Genomic DNA, 24,636 nt, shown 5'->3' with positions numbered 1-24,636 from the left:
CCAATCAGCGACAACGAGAAGCACCTGACTCTGATTGAGAACCGCCTCAGGCAGCCAACCTAATTAACACCACACAAACCCCTAATCAACTAGAATCCCAAACACTACAAACCCCAAAACGAAAATACAATACATAATAACCCCATGTCACACCCTGGTCTGACTAACTAATAAACTGAAACACACAATACTAAGACCAAGGCGTGACAGAACCCCCCCCCCTAAGGTGCGGACTCCCGAACGCACCTCAAAACCATAGGGAGGGTCCGGGTGGGCATCTGTCCATGGTGGCGGTTCCGGCTCCGGACGTGGACCCCACTTCAAAAATGTCAATGTTCCTCCCCTTCGCGTCAATAGATAATCCACCCTAACCGCCGACCATGGCCGAATAGTCCTCACCCAGAACCCTACATAATAGAAGAGCAGCTCGTGACTGAGGGGCAGCTCGGGACTGAGGCAGCTCGGGACTGAGGGACAGCTCGGGACTGAGGGACAGCTCGGGACAGAGGGGCAGCTCGGGACAGAGGGGCAGCTCAGGACTGAGAGGCAGCTCAGCACTGAGGGGCAGCTCAGCACTGAGAGGCAGCCCAGCACTGAGAAAAAGCCCAGTACTATGAAAAAGCCCAGCCAGGAAGTAGAATCCGGCAGATCCAGGCTGACTGGCGGATCCTGGCTGACTGGCGGATCCTGGCTGACTGGCGGATCCTGGCTGACTAGCGGATCCTGGCTGACTGGCGGATCCTGGCTGACTAGCAGATCTGGAAGAGTCTGGATGACTGGCAGATCTGGAAGAGTCTGGATGACTGGCAGATCTGGAAGAGTCTGGCTGACTGGCAGATCTGGAAGGGTCTGGTTGACTGGCAGATCTGGAAGAGTCTGGATGACTGGCAGATCTGGAAGAGTCTGGCTGACTGGCAGATCTGGAAGAGTCTGGCTGACTGGCAGATCTGGAAGAGTCTGGTCGACTGGCAGATCTGGAAGAGTCTGGTTGACTGGCAGATCTGGAAGAGTCTGGTTGACTGGCAGATCTGGAAGAGTCTGGTCGACTGGCAGATCTGGAAGAGTCTGGCTGACTGGAATGGTCTGGCTGACTGGCAGATCTGGAAGAGTCTGGTTGACTGGCAGATCTGGAAGAGTCTGGTTGACTGGCAGATCTGGAAGAGTCTGGCTGACTGGAATGGTCTGGCTGACTGGCAGATCTGGAAGAGTCTGGCTGACTGGCAGATCTGGCTGCTTCATGCTGACTGACGGCTCAGGCTGCTCCATGCAGATTGACAGCTCTGGCGGCTTCCTGCAGATTGGCAGCTCCATGCAGACTGGCAACTCCATGCAGACTAGCAGATCTGGAAGAGTCTGGTTGACTGGCAGATCTGGAAGTCTGGTTGACTGGAATGGTCTGGCTGACTGACAGATCTGGAAGAGTCTGGCTGACTGGCAGATCTGGCTGCTTCATGCTGACTGACGGCTCAGGCTGCTCCATGCAGATTGACAGCTCTGGCGGCTTCTTGCAGATTGGCAGCTCCATGCAGACTGGCAACTCCATGCAGACTAGCAGCTCAGGCTGCTGTATACAGACAGGAGGCTCCGGCAGCGCTGTAGAGGAGGAAGGCTCTAGAACCGCTGAACAGACGGGAGACTCCGACAGCGCAGGAGAGGGAGAAAGCGCTGGCTGCGCTGAACAGGCGAGGCGCACTGTAGGCCTGATGTGTGGTGCTGTCACTGGTGGTATTTGGCCGAGGACACGCACAGGAAGCCTAGTGCGGGGAGCTGCTACTGGAGGGCTGGGGTGTGGAGGTGGTTCTATATAGACCGGACCGTGCAGGCGCACTGGAGCTCTTGAGCACCGAGCCTGCCCAACCTTAACTGGTTGAATACTCTCGGTTGCCCTGCCAGTGCTGTGAGGAGAAATAGCCCGCACTGGGCTATGTAGGCTAACCGGAGAAACAGAGCGCAAGGCTGGTGCCATGAAAACCGGCCCAAGGAGACGCACTGGAGAACGGATGCGTAGAGCCGGCTTCATAGCATTTGGCTCGACGCTCAATCTAGCCCGGCCGATACGCGGAGCTGAAATATACCGAACCGGGCTATGCACCCGCACTGGGGACACCGTGCGCACCTCTGCATAACACGGTGCCTGTCCGGTCTCTCTAGCCCTCCGGTATGCACAGGGAGATTGCGCAGGTCTCCTACCTGACGCAGCCATACTCCCTGATAGCCCCCCCCAAAAAAAATTTGGGGGCTGCTTTTCGGTTTTCGCTCTGCGCCGCCGTGACTTTCTCTTTAACTCCATTCTTCGATAGCCCTCTTCGCACTGCTCCAGTGAATCCCAGGCGGGCTCCGGCACTCTCTCCGGGTCGGCCGCCCACCTATCTATTTCTTCCCACGTCGTTAAATCCCATGTCCATTCTCTGAATAATTCCTCCTCCCTTTGCTGCTCCAACTGTCGCTGCCTGTTAACACGCTGCTCCGGTTTACTCTTCGCCTGCTGCCCTTTAGGGCGGCTACACTCTTCTGGTTTAGCCCAGGGTCCTCTTCCGTCCAGGATTTCCTCCCATGTCCAAAAATCCTTAAAACGAGGCTCCTCTTTGCGCGGCTCCTCTTTGCGCTGTACCTGCCTGTTGACACGCTGCTCGGTCCGAGTTTGGTGGGTGATTCTGTAACGGCGTTCTTTTGTTGTTGAAGGAGAGTCGGACCGAAATGCAGCGTGTAAGTTACTCATGTTTATTGAATGAAGACAAAACGAACGAACTAACACGAATAACTAAATAAATACAAAAAAACAACAAACAGAACGAAACCTAATACAGCCTGACTGGTTTTTATAAAAATAATTTATTATCATCAGTACCATTCATTCTTTACAAATCATAATTTACATACATACACAAAAAAATATCTTTTTAATTAAACTAATTAAATTAAACTAAACATAAACCCCAAACAAAACCTCAGGGGAGCATCTTCCCTCCCCGTCACCCTACAAAATACCTTTCCCTATCTCCCCGTCCCTAATCTATCCTCTTACAAATCTAAATGACACCCAGCCCTAAACCCCCCTTCCACCTCTCCCGAGCAGCATGCTGCCCCCACTTCCTCTCCTCCCTCTTCATCCTCCCCCTCAAATCTCCTTCCACTCTCCTCACTATCCCTTCCACCCCCCAATCTATCCCTGTCTTCACCATGTTCTGCCTGGCTTCCCACAGCCCCCGTTTAAAGAGACTCATGAGAAGCCAGAGCAGAAACCTGTCCCTATCCGTCCCTCTCACTCTCCCTACACCCCTCTCTAACCTGGCCCACGTCAATACAAAATCCCCCTTTACCAAACCTAACAACACCCGTGCCCTAGCCCATACTACTCCGGCAAAGGCACAGTCCCAAAAGACATGACGCACAGTCTCCACCCTGCCACAAGAGGATCTTGGACAGGTGGGGGATTGCACTAAACTAAACCGGTACAAGATGGAACGTACCGGCAAACACTTATGAAGGCTCAACCAATTCAGGTCCTTGAGCCTGTTGTCCAGACCCCTCACCTGCACTCCCTCCCAGACCGCTTCCGAGATACCTACTACAGGCGCCCGACTCTCTGCCTTTCTGACCTCCTCGTACAGGTGCCTATGATCTAAACCTACTCGGGCAACTTCAACCTCAGGGTGCGCACGCAGCCACTTGGCCGCATGACCAAAGTGCCACGGCAGCTGTTCCGCCCGAGGACCCGTGTTAGACCACACCATTATGCTTCTCGCCTGATACGAGAAAAACACCCGCAGGAAGTAACCGGACGGGTGTATCACTGGCTGAGCAAGCTCCGTTAACAAGAAAGAAACAAAAATTGTGTCCAGCTTGAGGGGGAAATGTGGTACCCCCCTACCTCCCTCCCCGAGGTGACAGATCATACGTGCCCTGGCGACCCACTCATACCTACCACTCCACATAAACTGAAACACAAGCTTCACTAGAGGCCTTCTCAGACAATCCGGCAATTGGTAGATGTATGCCAAATACAAAAGCGACGGCAACACATCCACCTTTAGGACCAGGACTTTGCCCATAAAAGACAAATACCTAGCTTTCCACATTGCTAGCTTCCTCTGTACCACTGCAATACACATGTTCCAGTTTAGCGTCGCAGAGCCGGAGGTCTCAAAATGGACCCCGAGAATCCTCAGGGCCCCCTCACAGAGAGATAACCCCCCAGGCACATCCGTTCTACCGCGCCATCTTCCGAAAAACTTGACAGAAGACTTTGCATGGTTCAGAACTGCTCCCGACGCTCGTGTGAAATCCCCAAAGATGGCAAGGGACCTTGTCAGGCACGAGTCCTTGCACAACAACAAGGAAGTGTCGTCGTCGTACTGCGTCATCTTAACACGCAGTCCACCACTTCCAGGGATCAGCAGACCTTCCACCCCTGTGTCTGCCCTAATGGCAGCCCCCAGAGGCTCCATGTACAGAACGAAGAGGAGAGCCGAGAGTGGGCACCCCTGCCTGACCCCAGACGAGAGGTCAAAAACGTCACCCAAGTGACTATTTACACTAACTCAGCACCCCGCTCCGACATATAATGTACGAATCCATCCTATAAACTTCTCCCCAAATCCTAATCGACCTAACACTCTGAATAAAAAGGATCTATTCACGCGATCGAAGGCTTTCGCCTGATCTAGCGCTGCTACCATAAAAGGCAGTCCTCTATCTTCAACCCAAGCGATGGAGTCCCTGATTAACTGTAGGTTCCATCTAATAGAGCGGGCCTCTACCCCGCACGTCTGATCCTCATGAACAACGTAGGGAAGGGCTGTGCGCAACCGGTCTGCTAAAACCTTTGCAAGTAGCTTGTAATCTACACACAGCATGGTCAACGGCCGCCAGTTGCCAAGGTCAGTTACTTCCCCCTTCTTATATAAAAGTGACAGCACACCAACAGCCATTGATCCCCCCGGGACCCCCGTCTCAAGGATGGCCTTCAAGACTTCGAGGACCACTGGTCCAAGTATACCCCAAAACTTGAGATAAAACTCAGCCGGCAGCCCATCCATCCCAGGCACCTTCCCTTTTCCCATCCTCCTAAGAGCGCTCTCAACCTCTTCTAGTGAAATCTGGGCCTCCATCACTTCTCTAATGTCCTCCGGCAACCGCCTGGACAAGTGTTCTGAAAACACATTTCCCTGCTCTACATCTATTTCCCTTTCCTTAAATAAACCTTGGAAATGATCAGTTGTCACCCTGACCATATCCTCTGGTTCTCTAACTATACTACCATTTTCTTCCCTAACACCATGCATTACCTTCCTACTCTGTCTTGCCCTAACCGACTTAAAGAACATAGCAGAACAAGTCTCATTATGTTCTAGAAAGCCGCTATGCGCACGCTCCAGGAAAACTCGAGCCTTCCGCTCCTGCAACTCCCTGAGCTGCGCCTTTAGGGTTGAGGATCTCTCCCAGTCAAACGACCCGCCGAGGTTGCCTGCCTCGTATTCGAGATCAATTAACCTTTGGATACGATCCACCTCCCTCCTCTCCTCCCTTTTTTTCCTCTTGCAATACCCTATTATAAAAGCCCTAATCCTCACCTTAACTAATTCCCACCACTCTAACACCCCCTCGCACATGGACCGGAGACCCTCAAGCCTCCTAAAGAAAACATAAAACCCGTCAACAAAAGCCTGCTCCTCCAGCACATCCCGATCTAGCTTCCAGTACCCCTTACCAAAGAGGCAGACCGACGACCCCACCTGCAGGAGCACCCCGTCGTGATCCGAAAAGAAAACAGGCAACAGCCGCCCAGACAACTTTCTCAAAGACCTGGGTACAAAAATATAATCGAGCCTCCGCTCAACCCCCCTTTGAGTTACGCCATGTAGGACCGTCAATTTTCGGAGTAGTGTGCATACCACCATCCACCAGACCATGGCAAGCCATTAGCCTAGCAATGGCGCCTGCACTGTTATCCCCCTCTTCCTAAATCTGTATTAAAATCCCCCCCTATCACTAATTTCCTATTTGTAACACACAGGGGCGTCAGACAGTCCACCATCTCCTTCCTGTCTGCCACCCCCTGTGGCCCATACACCACCACTAATCTAAATTTACACTGCCTTATCGTGACATCCACCCCTATAACTCTCCCCTGCATTACAACAAAGGAATCTTCCACTTTTACCTCCCTGTGCCCACACAAAATCCCTACCCCAGATGAGTGCACCCCCCCTACACCCCAAACCGACTCTCCCTTGTCCCACTCCCTCTTAAATCTACTAACATCCCCTCCATCCCTCAGGTGAACCTCCTGTAAAAAACAAAAATCAAAACCCACACCCTCCAAATAACTAAAAACCACCCTCCTCTTAACAATATCTCTTAAACCCCTTACATTTAAACTAACAAAAGTAAAATTAGACTCCATGAAGAAAATAAAATAAAACATGTAATATACTCAAATACTAAACCCAGACAGAAAAAAACAAAAACTGGAGACTCACCCGATGCTCCCCTGCTCCATATCTACCGGTGAGAACACCATCTGTAATCCCGACATCCCCCCCTCTTCCTCCATCACACCATCCCAGGATGCAGGAATAGTGTTTGGCTTCGGGGTGCCCTGCACCCTGGGTCTACCCCCACAATCCTCCCCCTCCCCAGTGTTGCAGCTGGTTTGGAAGAAAATTGGGGAGGCTGAGTCCCCAAACAAAAAACTCCCCACCTCCTCCTGTACCCAGTCCTGAGTCTTGTTAGGTGTGTCACCACCCAAATGAAGTTGAGAGTCTTGGGAAACCAGCAGCAACCCAGAGGTTTCTCCCACCCCCATTACTCTCTTGGCCATCCCCTCCCCCTCACTGTCGGCCAATCGCACCCTCCTCTTCATTCTCTTCTTTGGTGATGGCGGCAGTGGAGAGATACCACCCCCTCCCCCGCCAGCTCCTCCACCATACCCCTCATCTCTTCCACCATGTCACTTTCCCCCAGTCCACTTGCTCTTCCACCGTCTTCTTCTCTAACATTCCTCCCTCACTTTCTTCTCTCTCATTCTCCTCCACTCGGTTGCCTTCTTCCACCGCTTTTCCTGGTTCTCCTACTCCCGTGCCTTCCGTTTCCTTCTCTCTTCCATCCACCGCTTCTTGCTCCTCTTCCTTCCTTGTAGCCTTCCCCTCTGGACTTGTAGTCTTATCATGAGGCATGTTTCCTTCCCCTCCTCTTCTTCCCCCATCCCCCGCTCCTGCTCCCCCCCCAGCCGCAGACGCATATGACCTCTGACGGGCCGGGCACTCCCGCCACAGGTGTGCTGACGAGCCACACCCATGGCATGTCTTAGGCTTGTCACAATCCCTCGCCTCGTGATCCTCAGATCCACAAAATCTGCATTTTCTCATGCTGCACGAGGCAAAAATGTGTCCATAGGCCATACAGCGCCTGCAAAATGGGGGCTGACGTGCATAAAACAAAGTCCCCCTGTCAGCCCCAAGGGAGAACATAGCAGGAGGATGAAGGTATCCACCATGTCCCTTTGGGTCCTCCCTGAGGAGGGCCTGGAAACCTCTCCTCCCATTCCAAAACCCAAGGGAGTCTTTGAGGTGCCTAGCTGAGGAAACGTTATCCATGTATCTCCCCAGAAAAGCCCTCACCTCTTCATCCTTAACGTAAGGGTTGTACATGTTAACAGTCACAACCCTAGTTATTCTTCGCCAGACTTGATATTTCATAGTGGCACATCGGCCTCTCACCTCCCACTGCTCTTGCCCTTCTAAGGATATCATCATGCTTTTCTTCAGTATATAGCGCGACGTCGTATGCTCCCTCCAACGAGTTGCCTTGGAAACAAAACACGTCCTTCACCGTCAGCTTTAGAATCCCCATCAATATAATTCTTCCAAAAGATTCTCGTCCTAACGGCTCCAACTCCTTTTCCTTCCAAGCAAAACGAATCCTGTTAGCCAGCCCAAGTTAGCCAGCCCAATCCCAGGGATCGACCGTGATGATGTATTTAGCACCATCTCCGCAAGGAGAATGGCGCTCGTTCTTTTCTCTTCCGATACAAGAAAAAACGAAAATCCAAAAGTGACCGCAACTGACTGGTGCAAACTACACAGAGACAGGGACAATCACCCACGAAATGCAAAGCGAAAAACAGGCTACCTAAATACGGTTCCCAATCAGTGACAACGAGAAGCACCTGACTCTGATTAAGAACCGCCTCAGGCAGCCAACCTAATTAACACCACACACACCCCTAATCAACTAGAATCCCAAACACTACAAACCCCAAAACGAAAATACAATACATAATAACCCCATGTCACACCCTGGTCTGACTAACTAATAAACTGAAACACAGAATACTAAGACCAAGGCGTGACAGTAATGTCCTGTGTTGTCTAGTTAATATACTGGGTTGTCTAGTTAATATACTGGGTTGTCTAGGTAATATACTGTGTTTTCTAGTTAATATACTGGGTTGTCTAAGTAATATACCTTGCTGTCTAGTGAATATACAGTGTTGTCTAGTTAATATACTGGGTTGTCTAGGTAATATACCTTGTTGTCTAGTTAATATACTGGGTTGTTTAGGTAATATACTGTGTTGTCTAGTTGATATACTGGGTTGTCTAGGTAATATACTGTGTTGTCTAGTTAATATACTGGGTTGTCTAGGTAATGTACTGTGTTGTCTAGTTAATATACTGGGTTGTCTAGGTAATATACTGTGTTGTCTAGTTAATATACTGGGTTGTCTAGGTAATATACTGTGTTGTCTAGTTAATATACTGGGTTGTCTAGGTAATATACTGTGTTGTCTATTTAATATACTGGGTTGTCTAGGTAATATACTGTGTTGTCTAGTTAATATACTGGGTTGTCTAGGTAATATACTGTGTTTTCTAGTTAATATACTGGGTTGTCTAAGTAATATACCTTGCTGTCTAGTGAATATACAGTGTTGTCTAGTTAATATACTGGGTTGTCTAGGTAATATACCTTGTTGTCTAGTTAATATACTGGGTTGTCTAGGTAATATACTGTGTTGTCTAGTTAATATACTGTGTTGTCTAGTTAATATACTGGGTTGTCTAAGTAATATACCTTGCTGTCTAGTTAATATACTGGGTTGTCTAGTTAATATACTGGGTTGTCCAGGTAATATACTGGGTTGTCTAGTTAATATACTGGGCTGTCTAGGTAATATACTGTGTTGTCTAGGTAATATACCTCGTTGTCGAGTTAATATACTGGGTTGTCTAGGTAATATACTGTGTTGTCTAGTTAATATACTGTGTTGTCTAGTTAATATACTGGGTTGCTTAGGTAATATACTGTGTTGTCTAGTTAACATACTGTGTTGTCTAGGTAATATACTGTGTTGTCTAGGTAATATACTGTGTTGTCTAGTTAATATACTGGGTTGTCTAGGTAATATACTGTGTTGTCTAATTAATATACTGGGTTGTCTAGGTAATATACTGTGTTGTCTAATTAATATACTGGGTTGTCTAGGTAATATACTGTGCTGTCTAGTTAATATACTGGGTTGTCTAGGTAATACACTGTGTTGTCTAGGTAATATACTGTGTTGTCTAGTTAACATACTGTGTTGTCTAGGTAATATACTGTGTTGTCTAGGTAATATACTGTGTTGTCTAGTTAATATACTGGGTTGTCTAGGTAATATACTGTGTTGTCTAATTAATATACTGGGTTGTCTAGGTAATATACTGTGCTGTCTAGTTAATATACTGGGTTGTCTAGGTAATACACTGTGTTGTCTAGGTAATATACTGTGTTGTCTAGTTAATATACTGGGTTGTCTTGTTAATATACTGGGTTGTCTAGTTAATATACTGGGTTGTCTAGTTAATATACTGGGTTGTCTAGGTAATATACTGGGTTGTCTAGGTAATATACAGTGTTGTCTAGTTAATATACTGGGTTGTCTAGGTAATATACCTTGTTGTCTAGGTAATATACAGTGTTGTCTAGTTAATATACTGAGTTGTCTAGGTAATATACAATGTTGTCTAGTTAATATACTGGGTTGTCTAAGTAATATACCTTGCTGTCTTGTGAATATACAGTGTTGTATCGTTAATATACTGGGTTGTCTAGGTAATATACCTTGTTGTCTATTTAATATGCTGGTTTGTCTAGGTAATATACCTTGTTGTGTAGTTAATATACTGGGTTGTCTAGGTAATATACTGTGTTGTCTAGTTAATATACTGTGTTGTCTAGGTAATATACTGTGTTGTCTAGTTAATATACTATGTTGTCTAGGCAATATACTGTGTTGTCTAGTTAATATACTGGGTTGTCTAGGTAATATACTGTGTTGTCTTGGTAATATACTGTGTTGTCTAGTTAATATACTGGGTTGTCTAGGTAATATACTGTGTTGTCTAGTTAATTTACTGGGTTGTCTAAGTAATATACCTTGCTGTCTAGTGAATATACCGTGTTGTCTCGTTAATATACTGGGTTGTCTAGGTAATATACCTTGTTGTCTAGTTAATATACTGGGTTGTCTAGGTTATACACCTTGTTGTCTAGTTAATATACTTGGCTGTCTCGGTAATATACCTTGTTGTCTAGGTAATATACAGTGTTGTCTAGTTAATATACCGGGTTGTCTAGGTAATATACCTTGTTGTCTAGGTAATATACAGTGTTGTCTAGGTAATATACAGTGTTGTCTAGTTAATATACTGGGTTGTATAGTTAATATACTGGGTTGTCTAGTTAATATACTGGGTTGTCTAGGTAATATACCTTGTTGTCTAGGTAATATACAGTGTTGTCTAGTTAATATACTGGGTTGTCTAGGGAAAATACAGTGTTGTCTAGTTAATATACTGGGTTGTCTTAGTAATATACCTTGCTGTCTAGTGAATATACAGTGTTGTCTAGTTAATATACTGGGTTGTCTAGGTAATATACCTTGTTGTCTAGTTAATATACTGGGTTGTCTAGGTAATATACTGTGTTGTCTAGTTAATATACTGGGTTGTCTAAGTAATATACCTTGCTGTCTAGTGAATATACCGTGTTGTCTCGTTAATATACTGGGTTGTCTAGGTAATATACCTTGTTGTCTAGTTAATATACTGGGTTGTCTAGGTAATATATTTTGTTGTCTATTTAATATGCTGGGTTGTCTAGGTAATATACCTTGTTGTGTAGTTAATATACTGGGTTGTCTAGGTAATATACCTTGTTGTCTAGGTAATATAATGAGTTGTCTAGTTAATATACTGGGTTGTCTAGGTAATATACTGTGTTGTCTAGTTAATATACTGGGTTGTCTTGGTAATATACCGTTTTCTCTAGGTAATATACTTTGTTGCCTAGGTAATATACTGTGTTGCCTAGGTAATATACTGTGTTGTCTAGGTAATATACTGTGTTGTCTAGGTAAAATACCTTGTTTTCTAGTTAATATACCTTGTTGACTAGGTAATATACTGTGTTGTCTAGGTAATATACTGTGTTGTCTAGGTAATATACAGTGTTGTCTAGTTAATATACTGTGTTGTCTAGGTAATATACTGTGTTGTCTAGGTAATATACAATGTTGTCTAGGTAATATACAGTGTTGTCTAGTTAATATACTGTGTTGTCTAGGTAATATACTGTGTTGTCTAGGTAATATACAGTGTTGTCTAGGTAATATACAGTGTTGTCTAGGTAATATACCTTGTTGTCTAGGTAATATACAGTGTTGTCTAGTTAATATACCGGGTTGTCTAGGTAATATACCTTGTTGTCTAGGTAATATACAGTGTTGTCTAGGTAATATACAGTGTTGTCTAGTTAATATACTGGGTTGTATAGTTAATATACTGGGTTGTCTAGTTAATATACTGGGTTGTCTAGGTAATATACCTTGTTGTCTAGGTAATATACAGTGTTGTCTAGTTAATATACTGGGTTGTCTAGGGAAAATACAGTGTTGTCTAGTTAATATACTGGGTTGTCTTAGTAATATACCTTGCTGTCTAGTGAATATACAGTGTTGTCTAGTTAATATACTGGGTTGTCTAGGTAATATACCTTGTTGTCTAGTTAATATACTGGGTTGTCTAGGTAATATACTGTGTTGTCTAGTTAATATACTGGGTTGTCTAAGTAATATACCTTGCTGTCTAGTGAATATACCGTGTTGTCTCGTTAATATACTGGGTTGTCTAGGTAATATACCTTGTTGTCTAGTTAATATACTGGGTTGTCTAGGTAATATATTTTGTTGTCTATTTAATATGCTGGGTTGTCTAGGTAATATACCTTGTTGTGTAGTTAATATACTGGGTTGTCTAGGTAATATACCTTGTTGTCTAGGTAATATAATGAGTTGTCTAGTTAATATACTGGGTTGTCTAGGTAATATACTGTGTTGTCTAGTTAATATACTGGGTTGTCTTGGTAATATACCGTTTTCTCTAGGTAATATACTTTGTTGCCTAGGTAATATACTGTGTTGCCTAGGTAATATACTGTGTTGTCTAGGTAATATACTGTGTTGTCTAGGTAAAATACCTTGTTTTCTAGTTAATATACCTTGTTGACTAGGTAATATACTGTGTTGTCTAGGTAATATACTGTGTTGTCTAGGTAATATACAGTGTTGTCTAGTTAATATACTGTGTTGTCTAGGTAATATACTGTGTTGTCTAGGTAATATACAGTGTTGTCTAGGTAATATACAGTGTTGTCTAGGTAATATACAGTGTTCTCTAGGTAATATACTGGGTTGTCTAGTTAATATACTGGGTTATCTACGTAATATACAGTGTTGTCTAGGTAATATACTGGGTTGTCTTGGTAATATACTGTGTTGTTTCGGTAATATACAGTGTTGTCTAGTTAATATACTGGGTTGTCTAGGTAATATACAGTGTTGCCTAGGTAATATACTGTGTCTAGTTAATATACTGGGTTGTATAGGTAATATACTTTTGTCTAGTTTATATACTGGGTTGTCTAGGTAATATACAGTGTTGTCTAGGTAATATACAGTGTCTAGTTAATATACTGGGTTGTATAGGTAATATACTTTTGTCTAGTTTATATACTGGGTTGTCTAGGTAATATACTGTGTTGCCTAGGTAATATACTGTGTTGTCTAGGTAATATACAGTGTTGTCTAGGTAATATACAGTGTCTAGTTAATATACTGGGTTGTATAGGTAATATACTTTTGTCTAGTTTATATACTGGTTTGTCTAGGTAAGGTATACACACCCCTTGCAATTCCAAACTTGTTCAAAGCTTTCTTTTTCACACTGGAAATGTGATGCAGGTTCTGAGAATCTGTTGAATAGTTTAAGCTACAAAATATTATGACCCCATCACTGAAATGTAAGACTCTCAGGAACACATACATACATACTGTTTCCCTCTACTATGTCCACAAGCCATTAGAACAGAGTGGACGAGACTAAGCACTAAATCACTGGGGGGGGGGGGGGATTACTGAATTAATGATGGCATTGTTTTCTACACAGAATATTATTATTGCCTGATCTCGTGAACTTCCCAATACCTTCCTGATGCCATACAGTTACTTTAAACTACTGTCCAAAATACTGTCAGACTGATTAGTAATAGACTGTCAGAGCCCCAGTTAAAAAAAGTAAACATTGGCTGTTGATTACATGATGTTGTCGTGTGAAAAAAAATGCTTGCAAAATTGGATCCCCTGGTCTACTGCTTGGGTATGATATGTGACATTGCCATGCAACAGTGACATCTGCTGGTAACTTTTAACAGTGCTTCCAAACATCTGGGGAAAAACCTACTTGGGAGATGTGTACAGACAGAGAATTGTATTTTATATTTCATCTTTATTTAACCAGGTTGGCTAGTTGAGAACAAGTTCTCATTTTCAACTGCGACCTGGCCAAGATAAAGCTGTGTAACACAAACAACAACACAGCGTTACACATGGAATAAGCTTTTTACTTGTTCTTCATGATGCTCTTTGCGCTTTTAACGGACCTCTGAGACTATCACAGTGCAGGTGCATTTATACAGAGACTTGATTACACACAGGTGGATTGTATTTATCATCATTAGTCATTTAGGTCAACATTAGATCATTCAGAGATCCTCACTGAACTTCTGGAGAGAGTTTGCTGCACTGAAAGTAAAGGGGCTGAATAATTTTGCACGCCCAATTTTTCAGTTTTTGATTTGTTAAAAAAGTTTGAAATATCCAATAAATGTCATTCCACTTCATGATTGTGTCCCACTTGTTGTTGATTCTTCACAAAAAAATACAGTTTTATATCTTTATGTTTGAAGCCTGAAATGTGGCAAAAGGTCGCAAAGTTCAAGGGGGGCGCAAGGCACTGTTTTTACAGATGACCCATGTACAGTGCTCGGACAGCTGGTGCTTAAAGCTAGTGAGGGAGGTCTGAGTCTTCAGTGATTTTTGCAGTTCGTTCCAGTCATTGGCAGCAGAGAACTGGAAGAAGAGGCAGCCAAAGGAGGAATTGGCTTTGGGGGTGACCATTTAGATATACCTGCTAGAGCGCGTGCTACGGGTGGGTGCTGCTATGGTGACCAGTGAGCTGAGATAAGGCGGAGCTTTACCTAGCAGAGACTTGTAGATAACCTGTAGCCAGTGGGTTTGGCGATGAGTATGAAGCGATGACCATTCAACAAGAGCATAGAGGTCGCAGTGGTGGGTAGTGTATGGGGCTTTGGTGATAAAACGGATGGCACTGTGACAGACTGCATCCAATTTGTTGAGTAGAGTGTTGGAGGCTATTTTACAGATGACATCGCCGAAGTCGAGGATCGGTAGGATGGGTAGGATGGTCAGTTTTACGAGGCTATGTTTAGCTGCATGAGTGAAGGATGCTTTGTTGCTAAATAGGAAGCCGATTCTAGATTTAATTTTGGATTAGAGATGCTTAATGTGAGTCTGAATTGAGAGTTTACAGTCTAACCAGACACCTAGGGTATTTGTAGTTGTCCACATATTCCAAGTCAGAACCGTCCAGAGTAGTGATGCTTGATGGGCGGGCAGCGATCGGTTGAAGGGCATGCTCTTAGTTTTAACTGGAAATTTAAGAGCAGTTGGAGGCCACGGAAGGAGAGTTGTATGGCACTGAAGCTCGTCTGGAGGTTAGTTAACACAGTGTCCTGAAGTAGTTGATGAACCAGGCGAGGCAATCATTTGAGAAACCAAGGCTGTTGAGTCTGCCAAGAAGAATGTGGTGATTGACATAGTCAAAAGCCTTGGCCAGGTCGATGAATACAGCTGCACAGTAATGTCTCTTATCGATGGCGGTTATGATATCGTTTAGGACCTTGAGCGTGGCTGAGGTGCACCCATGACCAGCTCTGAAACCAGATTGCACAGCGGAGAAGTGGTCGGTAATTGTCACACCCTGACCTGAGATATCTCTGTTTTTCTATATATTTTCTTTATGTCAGGGTGTGACTATGGCGGGTAACTTAGTTTTTGTATGTCTAGGGTTTTTGTATGTTTATATTGGCCTGATATGGTTCCCAATCAGAGACAGCTGTTTATCGTTGTCTCTGATTGGGGATCATATTTAGGTAGCCATTTTCCTAATTTATGTTGTGGGATCTTGTCTATGTATAGTTGCCTTCTGTAGCTTGCACAGCTGTAGCTTCACGTTTCGTTTGGTTGGTTGGTTGGTTGGTTGGTTGTTGTTTTGTTAGGTGAGTTTCAGTTTATTCAAATTACGTGGAACTCTTCTCATGCTGCGCCTTGGTCTCATCATTATTACGAACGTGACAGTAATCTGTTTGTTGACTTAGCTTTCGAAGACCTTAGAGAGGCAGGGTAGGATAGATATAGGTCTGTAGAAATTTGGGTCTAGAGTGTCTCCCCCTTTGAAGAGGAGGATGACCGCGGCAGCTTTCCCATCTTTGGGAATCTCAGAAGATACGAAAGAAGGTTGAACAGATTGTCTTGCCCGGCTGATTTGTAGGGGTCCAGATTTTGCAGATCTTTCAGAACATCAGCTATCTGGATTTGGGTGAAGGGGAAATGAGGGAGGCTTGGGTGAGTTGCTGTGGGGAGTGGAGGGCTGTTGACCGGGGTAGGGGTAGCCAGGTGGAAAGCATGGCCAGCCGTAATAAAATGCTTATTGAAATTCTCAAATTCTCAACACTGTCACCACCGATAAATTCCCACTTATTGGTGGTGAGTGTTTCCTATTCTCAGTGCAGTGGGCAGCTGGGAGGTGCTCTTATTCTCCATAGACTTTAGTGTCCCCAAACTTTTTTGAGTTTGTGCTACAGGATGCACATTTCTGCTTGAAAAAGCCAGCCTTAGCTTTCCTAACTGCCTGTGTATATTTGTTCCTGACTTCCCAGAAAAGTTGCATATCACGGGGGCTATTCAATGCTAATGCAGAATGCCACAGAATATTTTGTGCTGGTCAAAGGCAGTCAGGTCTGGAGTGAACCAAGGGCTATATCTGTTCCTGGCTCTAAATTTTTTTCAAAGGGGCATGTTTATTTAAGATGGTGAGGAAGTCACTTTTAAAGAATGACCAGGCATCCTCTACTGGCGGGATGAGGTCAATATCCTTCCAGGAGACCCGGGCCAGGTCGATTAGGAAGGCCTGCTCGTTGAAGTGTTTTATGGACCGTTTGATAGTGATGAGGGGTGGTCGTTTGATTGCAGACCCGCTACAGATGTAGGCAGTGAGGCAGTGATTGCTGAGATCTTGGTTGAAAACAGCAGAGGTGTATTTGGGGGGCAAGTTGGTTATGATGTTATCTATGAGGGTGCCCGTGTTTATGGATTTGGGGTTGTACCGGGTGGGTTCAATTATAATTTGTGAGAGATTGAGGGCATCAAGCTTAGATTGTAGGATGGACGGGGTGTTAAGCATGTCCCAGTTTAGGTCACCTAGCAGCACGAGCTCTGAAGATAGATGGGGGGCAATCAGTTCACATATGGTGTCCAGGGCACAGCTGAGGGCAGAGGGTGGTCTATTTCAAGGGGCAACAGGGAGAGTCTTGTTTCTGGAAAGTTGTATTTTTAAAAGTAGAAGCTCGAATTGTTTGGGTACAGACCTGGATAGTAAGACAGAACTCTGCAGGCTATCTCTGCATTAGATTACAACACCGGCCCTTTTGGCAGTTCTATCTTGTCGGAAAACGTTATAGTTAGGGATGGAAATTTCAGGGTTTTTGGTGGAGTCAAAAAAGAAGAGGTAGAGGCAAAGAGTTTTTTTCCAACCAAAATCAGCGGTCAATGAGTGTTAATTAGTCTGCACATTATTCTATTGCTATAAGTTTAGTAATGGTTAGGTTGTTACAAATGTACTTATGTAAGTGGACACACGTGGCATTTTGGCCATTTTGAGAAAAAAAATACATGTATTTCCATTTAGAGCGGTCACTTGAATATCTTGTCAATATAATAGTACATATTTGGTACAGATCACAGAGATGCACCTACCAATCACGAAAACACAGCCAGAACGTGGGCCACCTCTCAGTGCCTGGTTCCTCTCTCGGTTTCTTCCTTGTTTTTTTCCTAGCCGCTGTGCTTCTGCTTAAGTTGCTCATTGGGGTTTAGGCTGGGTGACTGTAAAGCACTTTCTAACAACTGCTGCTGTAAAAACAGGTTTTATAAAATATTTTTTATGGACTAACTTAACAATAACAACAACAACAACAAGAGCGTTTTGGTATGGTTAAGCACCCACTTTTACGAGTACTCACGGTTTATTTCAATACCTTAGAAATGGCAGGAGGCACACAGGCTACGAGTTTCTGAAGCTGTGAAGCTATAATAAGCACCAGAGTTACAGATACATATTCATATCAACAGGAGAGAAACATATGTACAAATATAAATTAAATTAAAACACTTCTCCACCTCCTATGATGCTCTAACTATCAATGACTGTGATTGTATTCAATTCAAATATTCTTCGCCACAGGTAGGCAGGTAGGGATAACACTGGAAGATAACTGTAAAAAACAAAATGTCATGCCTGCTTGAGATGAGAAGGTATGTTTCAGTCTAATATAATTGGCTTAAAATATTACAATAACATACTGTAGTGCAAGAGAAATACTGACTGACAGAATACAATTTTTTTACAGATAAAAAAAAAAAATACACAATTCACATTCATGACTCTTTTGGTCCAAAGAGAATACAAAGTAAGATGGGATATGCTGGCATAGCAGACAGCTATGTCTTCACAAAAGTCTTCAATTGACGAGGGTCCAATACCAAAACATTCTCTTTCCCCTATCCCTTGACTCCCCCTCGCAGATCTAAAAAGACTGGATATGTATAAGAAAAAATATGCTGAAAAGTGAAGGACCTAGGCGAAAGGGTTGAAGGCAGAAATGGAACTAGGCCCAAGCCTACTTGACTGTTATGTCTCAGATCCAATCCTTGCGAATCTTCAAAGGGGCAATCAATGGGCTAAAGGGACCAGGGATAGGTTTGGAATCAAGCCTAATGTCATGTTGTAGCTTATTATTCCAGGTATAGGTTGCCCTTAGGCACAGATACAGGATCAGCTTAGTGAGTTGAAGCTCCCTCCAGATTCTTACCTTGAAGACACATTTCACTCATAAATAAAATGTCAGATGTTTTCAGACCTCTAAAGTATTCTAATGAAACCACGTCACATAATATAGCTTATGTAGATCCAGCTATAGTGGGTTTTATCTTGACATTAGACTAGTTTAGAGGTCTGAAAATGTCTGTCAAACTTTGATTTGAAAGTGTAATGTCCCTTTAACCATTGGGAGGGGAAATGGCCTGTGTCTATGGGTGTCCTGTACATACACGGACAGGCTTTAGTGATTGCGGACGTTGAAGAACCCCACGCTGGTTGGCGACTCCTTCACTGTTACCGTGACGAAGTTGGCGGTGACATCCGTGACGAACACGTGCTCTAGAAGGCTGCGCGCCGGCCGCCAGTCCGTCTCCGTTTCCATCTCCATAGAGACAAGGCGGGCCCTGTTGTTGTTGTCGGGATAGGGGGAGTCACACTCTTCTGATTCGCTGCTGCTCGTGTCATCTGAGTCACCCGTGCTGAGCTCGTTAAGGGTCCGGGAGTTGTCACCGGTCCGGGAGTTCCGCTCATTAACGGTAAGGCTCTGTCCTGACTTCCTGTCCTCCTGTCTCCCCCCGTTAGCTCTGCCTCTGCGGGCCATGGACACGCCTCCCTGTGCCTGTACACTCCCCCCTTTCTCCACCCTTCCACTCCCCATCCCTACACCCTCTGGTCCCTTGTTGTCCATCTCTCTCTCCGTCTCTGCCCCAGTGTCCTTCCCTCTCTCCCCCCTCTCCACTCTGGCTGGTGGCACGCTTCCAGAGTGCAGTGCCCCTCCCCCTAACCCTCCCGACACCAGGCCCTGGTTCAGCCCAGATGAGGTGTGTGTCTCTTTAATGCTCCCCCCTGCTCTTTTTCCTGCCGGGCTGGCACTGCTTCTCAGGCTCAACCTCGAAACTGCAACTCCAGTGGTGTTGGAGGTCCCGTTTCCCTGGAGACCATTGCTGGGCGCAATTCTTTTGACACTCTGCAGGTTGAGAGCTCGGAGGCTGAGGGCCTGACTGATACGGTCTCTGGCCGAGGGAGGGGTAAAGGGGGGAGGTTTGGCTCCCTGCTGCTGAACCACCATCCCTGCCTGACCTCCTGGGCCCTCCTGCTGCCTCCTCTGCCCAGCTGGGAGGCGCTGAGCTGGGCTACATGCCGTTGAAGAGCCCCCACACCCACTGGAGGTCTTGGAGCTGTGGAGACAGAGTGTGGATGTAGACATCCCTGGTTTTAGAGAGGAAGCTACCTTGAACCCTTCTGCTCTGCCATTGCTGCTGCCGGCGTCGGAGACAGAGAGGGAGCGCTTCAGATCTGACCAGCCCTTACTGTAAGGCGGGGGAGGTCTGCTGAGAGAGGAAGAGGAGGATGGAGAGGATGGGGTGGGGGTGTTGGTCGACATGGAGCGACCTGACCAAATGGAGTTCAGCGGCCCCGGTTTGGAGGCCCCTGCCTGGTAGAAGGCCCCTCCAGCAGCCATCTGGTGTGCCACCTCATCTCTGGAGCCCCGGCTGGAGCTCAGGCCAGTGTAGGTGAAACTGGCTGGCTGTAGAGGCTTCTTCACCCCCCCTCGAGGTTCCTCTTTGAAGGGCTCGCGGGGGGGCCTGAGGACCTGCTGGTGACGAGAAGGAGAAGGGGGCGGAAGGGGCGGCCGGGTCTTTGCCTGCCTCAAAGCCCTCAGCTCGGGGAGCAGCGGTTTTCTTCCGCGCTTTTTCCGGACGGGTTCATTTTTGGCCACAACAATCTGAGGCCTCTTCTGGGGGACGGGGTAGAGGTTGCGGAGGCGAGGACCTGGTTTGGCCTTCTTCCTGTGGTCTTCCTCTTCTTCTTCTGAGGAAGAGGAGGAGGGAGAGGAGGACAGGCCGGATGAAGAGGAGGAGGAGGAGCGGTCGGATTTGGTTTCAGTTGGTTCTGGTTCCTAAAGACGGAGAGAGAGAGAGAGTTTTTTTTATATTCATCGTTCAAACAAAGAAATGAATTGCTGCTACAGTTGTAAATATACTGGATCAATCATTGAGAAGACATTACAAGTATAATTAACATGACTAAAGGAAGTGAATTTGCTGCATTTGTTGTAGTGAGTCGTGACTAATATGTTTGAATAGCAGCAACAGTGTGATGATTACCAGAATTTTCCGTGGACGTCCCCTTGGCCTCTTCCCTCTCTTACGGAAGAGTAGCTCCCTCTCTTGAGCTCTGTAGAAATCACACACACACACACACACACACACACACACACACACACACACACACACACACACACACACACACACACACACACACACCCACACACACACACACCACACACACACACACACACACACACACACACACACACACACACACACACACACACACACACACACACACACACACACACACACACCCACACCCACACACACACACACACACACACACACACACACACACCCACACACACACACACACACACACACACACACACACACACCCACACACACACACACACACACACACACACACACACACACACACACACACCCACACACACACACACACACACACACACACACACACACACACACACACACACACACACACACACACACACACACCCACACACACACACACACACACCCCACACACACACACACACACACACACACACACACACACACACACACACCCACACACACACACACACACACACACACACACACACACACACACACACACACACACACAGTCAGATACAGTCACTGACAATGTTCTGCCTCTTTAAAAATACATCCTTCCTTACTTGAAGAGACTACTGATCTTAATAACTGGATAAGTGAAAGTTTAATTTAACCAATTTGGTTAAGTCAGATATAAGTGATTGCTTCAAGGATTGGTGGAAGGATGCATTTGACCAAGGCAAGTCTAATACACCATGTAGCTACATTAAATATGAAGGGGTTCTTGTCAAACAACTGAACCACTGTAGTATGATATTAATAACACACCTCTTGTGAAAGGCAGCCAGTAATCTGGGGTCCAGAATATTCTCTTCCGGCTCCCAACTGTTATGTCTGTAAAGAAAACCCGATATTATATAAAAAATGAACGGTTTATTAGTGCACAGTAGAGTGACATTGCACATATAATGTCAAACCATGAATTCTCTGTTCAGGTGGATCTAGTTTAAATCGCCTTTTTCAGATACAATGTCAGACATAGTCGCATCATATTTAAAAAACAAAAACAAAACATAATTCACGTTGTGTCTAAATAAAATATTAAGACTATTTGCTGAATAATAGCAAATATTGAGAGTAGCTATTCATTGTTTAGGGCTAGCGTATATTTAAATGGCTGAAACTGGAGTGTTTGCTCGGAGATTTACATTCAGCAACATCAAAGATGGTTTTGTATGGAAACATTATTGGTAAACTAGCACGACTAAAGCACGGCTGCATGCAAATAGTGGGCGTTCCATATTCCCGCTGCTACAGTTCGCTACCGTAGTAGGGTGATGCCTGCTCACGTTACTGGATACCGATTTGGCATCGTAACATAAACTGCTCGGGCTAAAGAAAATAAAGCAAGACACAGAAACGGCGAACACCATCGTATTTCTTCCATGCATTATGCAGTCTATCCAAAAAACACGGGAATATTCTCCGATTGTAAATATTACGGATGTGAAATAAATCCTGGGTTGCCTGGGCTCAAGGGATACATTGTTGTCATTGTTTAGCTCAGCCAGCTGCTTGCTAAATAGCTACTCACTTGGACGACCACCCTCTCCACTTCACCAAATACTCAAACTTCCCCTGCAAAGGAGAAGATTGGGAAAGAGTTAAACGATTGAACAGGGTCTCATGTTTTCATATTAGGATAAGATTCGTTATTTCATACCTTTCGTGGACGTTTGTTGAGGATGCATTCGGCGTCAAATACGTGCCCTACAGTTACCCCCTCCATTGCTACAGCCCCTCTCTCCTTTTTTTACGAAAGGAAAAGCGGAACAGGGAGAAAATATTGCCCTCCAGCGGCATCCGTAGTTCAGGCACCAGTGCATCTGAAACGTGACTTTCACTTCTTCATTCTAGAGCGCCTGTATAGCTTTTTGTTTTAAGAGCCTCGTTATTACAGTGTTACAATTATTATCCGATATTTTCTAGGCTCCATAAAAGGCAAATACTTCCAACATTTATAACTTGACAATAAGTTATTATTCGACCATTAAACTTGAGTATTACATTTCACATGCAAGATATTTGTATAAATAAAATATATAAAATATTTCAGCACACTTGTCAGAATTTCACAGTGATCAAAGTTGTACATTTTAGAACGACTTACAGTTAGTTGATTCAGGTAGCTGGGTAAGACAACCACATATGTTAACTCAGTCATAGTAAGTAAAGGTTTTTCTCAATAAAACTCGTTTTTTTCCCCCTGGCTGTTATAGGCATCTCTTCAGCCCCTCCATTTGATGGGCCAGCCCCACGATTGGTCCTTTCAAACTTTGGTCACTTGCCAGTACTCTCTGATTCGCTCTACGCAGAGATGTCTGAAGCTACCTGTATCTCCCTAGTGAGTCCCGATAGGCCGTTTAAGTCATGTGAGAGGTCCTCCACCACCCTCAGTGTCACTGGTTGGCCGATATCCTGCAGTTTCTTGGCGGGCATCACAGAGTCATCCAACAACGCATCCCATGCAGAGGCCTGTGGGGACAGACAGGGGAGTAAGAATGACAGAAAAGTCTGAGAGATTTAAGTGGAAAGACCATCAATAGCGGGGAGTGCTAGAAAGACTAGTGAACAAGGTCAAATAGACCCATTGCAGTAAAATGTGTATTCCTTTGCTTTCTTTATCTTTTCCATCCCTCTCAACATATAGCTGCCAGTGGTGTGCAGGTTAGCAGGAGCAGAGAAGGCGGGAGGGCGAGCTGCCAGTGGTGTGCAGGTTAGCAGGAGCAGAGAAGGCGGGAGGGCGAGCTGCCAGTGGTGTGCAGGTTAGCAGGAGCAGAGAAGGCGGGAGGGCGAGCTGCCAGTGGTGTGCAGGTTAGCAGGAGCAGAGAAGGCGGGAGGGCGAGCTGCCAGTAGTGTGCAGGTTAGCAGGAGCAGAGAAGGCGGGAGGGCGAGCTGCCAGTAGTGTGCAGGTTAGCAGGAGCAGAGAAGGCGGGAGGGCGAGCTGCCAGTGGTGTGCAGGTTAGCAGGAGCAGAGAAGGCGGGAGGGCGAGCTGCCAGTAGTGTGCAGGTTAGCAGGAGCAGAGAAGGCGGGAGGGCGAGCTGCCAGTAGTGTGCAGGTTAGCAGGAGCAGAGAAGGCGGGAGGGCGAGCTGCCAGTAGTGTGCAGGTTAGCAGGAGCAGAGAAGGCGGGAGGGCGAGCTGCCAGTAGTGTGCAGGTTAGCAGGAGCAGAGAAGGCGGGAGGGCGAGCTGCCAGTAGTGTGCAGGTTAGCAGGAGCAGAGAAGGCGGGAGGGCGAGCTGCCAGTAGTGTGCAGGTTAGCAGGAGCAGAGAAGGCGGGAGGGCGAGCTGCCAGTAGTGTGCAGGTTAGCAGGAGCAGAGAAGGCGGGAGGGCGAGCTGCCAGTAGTGTGCAGGTTAGCAGGAGCAGAGAGGGCGGGAGGGCGAGCTGCCAGTAGTGTGCAGGTTAGCAGGAGCAGAGAAGGCGGGAGGGCGAGCTGCCAGTGGTGTGCAGGTTAGCAGGAGCAGAGAAGGCGGGAGGGCGAGCTGCCAGTAGTGTGCAGGTTAGCAGGAGCAGAGAAGGCGGGAGGGCGAGCTGCCAGTGGTGTGCAGGTTAGCAGGAGCAGAGAAGGCGGGAGGGCGAGCTGCCAGTGGTGTGCAGGTTAGCAGGAGCAGAGAAGGCGGGAGGGCGAGCTGCCAGTAGTGTGCAGGTTAGCAGGAGCAGAGAAGGCGGGAGGGCGAGCTGCCAGTAGTGTGCAGGTTAGCAGGAGCAGAGAAGGCGGGAGGGCGAGCTGCCAGTAGTGTGCAGGTTAGCAGGAGCAGAGAAGGCGGGAGGGCGAGCTGCCAGTAGTGTGCAGGTTAGCAGGAGCAGAGAAGGCGGGAGGGCGAGCTGCCAGTAGTGTGCAGGTTAGCAGGAGCAGAGAAGGCGGGAGGGCGAGCTG

General features: G+C 46.0%; 1 protein-coding gene and 1 pseudogene across 1 annotated transcript; both read right to left on the bottom strand.

Annotated features, from left to right (window-relative positions):
• LOC135524893 (uncharacterized) overlaps positions 1-16,865 on the bottom strand; it is a 76,981-nt pseudogene extending 60,116 nt beyond the window's left edge.
• A 799-nt stretch (positions 16,866-17,664) lies between these two features.
• Positions 17,665-22,977, bottom strand: LOC135523404 (chromobox protein homolog 2-like). Its single transcript, XM_064950053.1, has 5 exons — positions 22,422-22,977; positions 22,293-22,336; positions 21,527-21,592; positions 20,669-20,738; positions 17,665-20,460 (listed from the first exon to the last, which is right to left on the bottom strand). Exons 1-5 carry the CDS (start codon positions 22,485-22,487, stop codon positions 18,802-18,804), a joined length of 1,905 nt encoding a protein of 634 aa, XP_064806125.1. The 5' UTR covers positions 22,488-22,977; the 3' UTR covers positions 17,665-18,801.
• Positions 22,978-24,636: the final 1,659 nt, after the last annotated feature.

This window comes from Oncorhynchus masou, chromosome 31 (genome assembly GCF_036934945.1).
Source record: "Oncorhynchus masou masou isolate Uvic2021 chromosome 31, UVic_Omas_1.1, whole genome shotgun sequence".
Classification (NCBI taxonomy): domain Eukaryota; kingdom Metazoa; phylum Chordata; class Actinopteri; order Salmoniformes; family Salmonidae; genus Oncorhynchus; species Oncorhynchus masou.
This window is presented reverse-complemented; position numbering and strand designations above follow the sequence as displayed.

Coding starts and splice junctions, on each gene's coding strand:
- LOC135523404 (XM_064950053.1), bottom strand. CDS start 22,487: ATGGAGGGGGTAACTGTAGGGCACGTATTTGACGCCGAATGCATCCTC. Junction 22,337..22,421: donor TCAACAAACGTCCACGAAAG/GTATGAAATAAC, acceptor TCTCCTTTGCAG/GGGAAGTTTGAGTATTTGGT. Junction 20,739..21,526: donor CTGGCTGCCTTTCACAAGAG/GTGTGTTATTAA, acceptor TGATTTCTACAG/AGCTCAAGAGAGGGAGCTAC.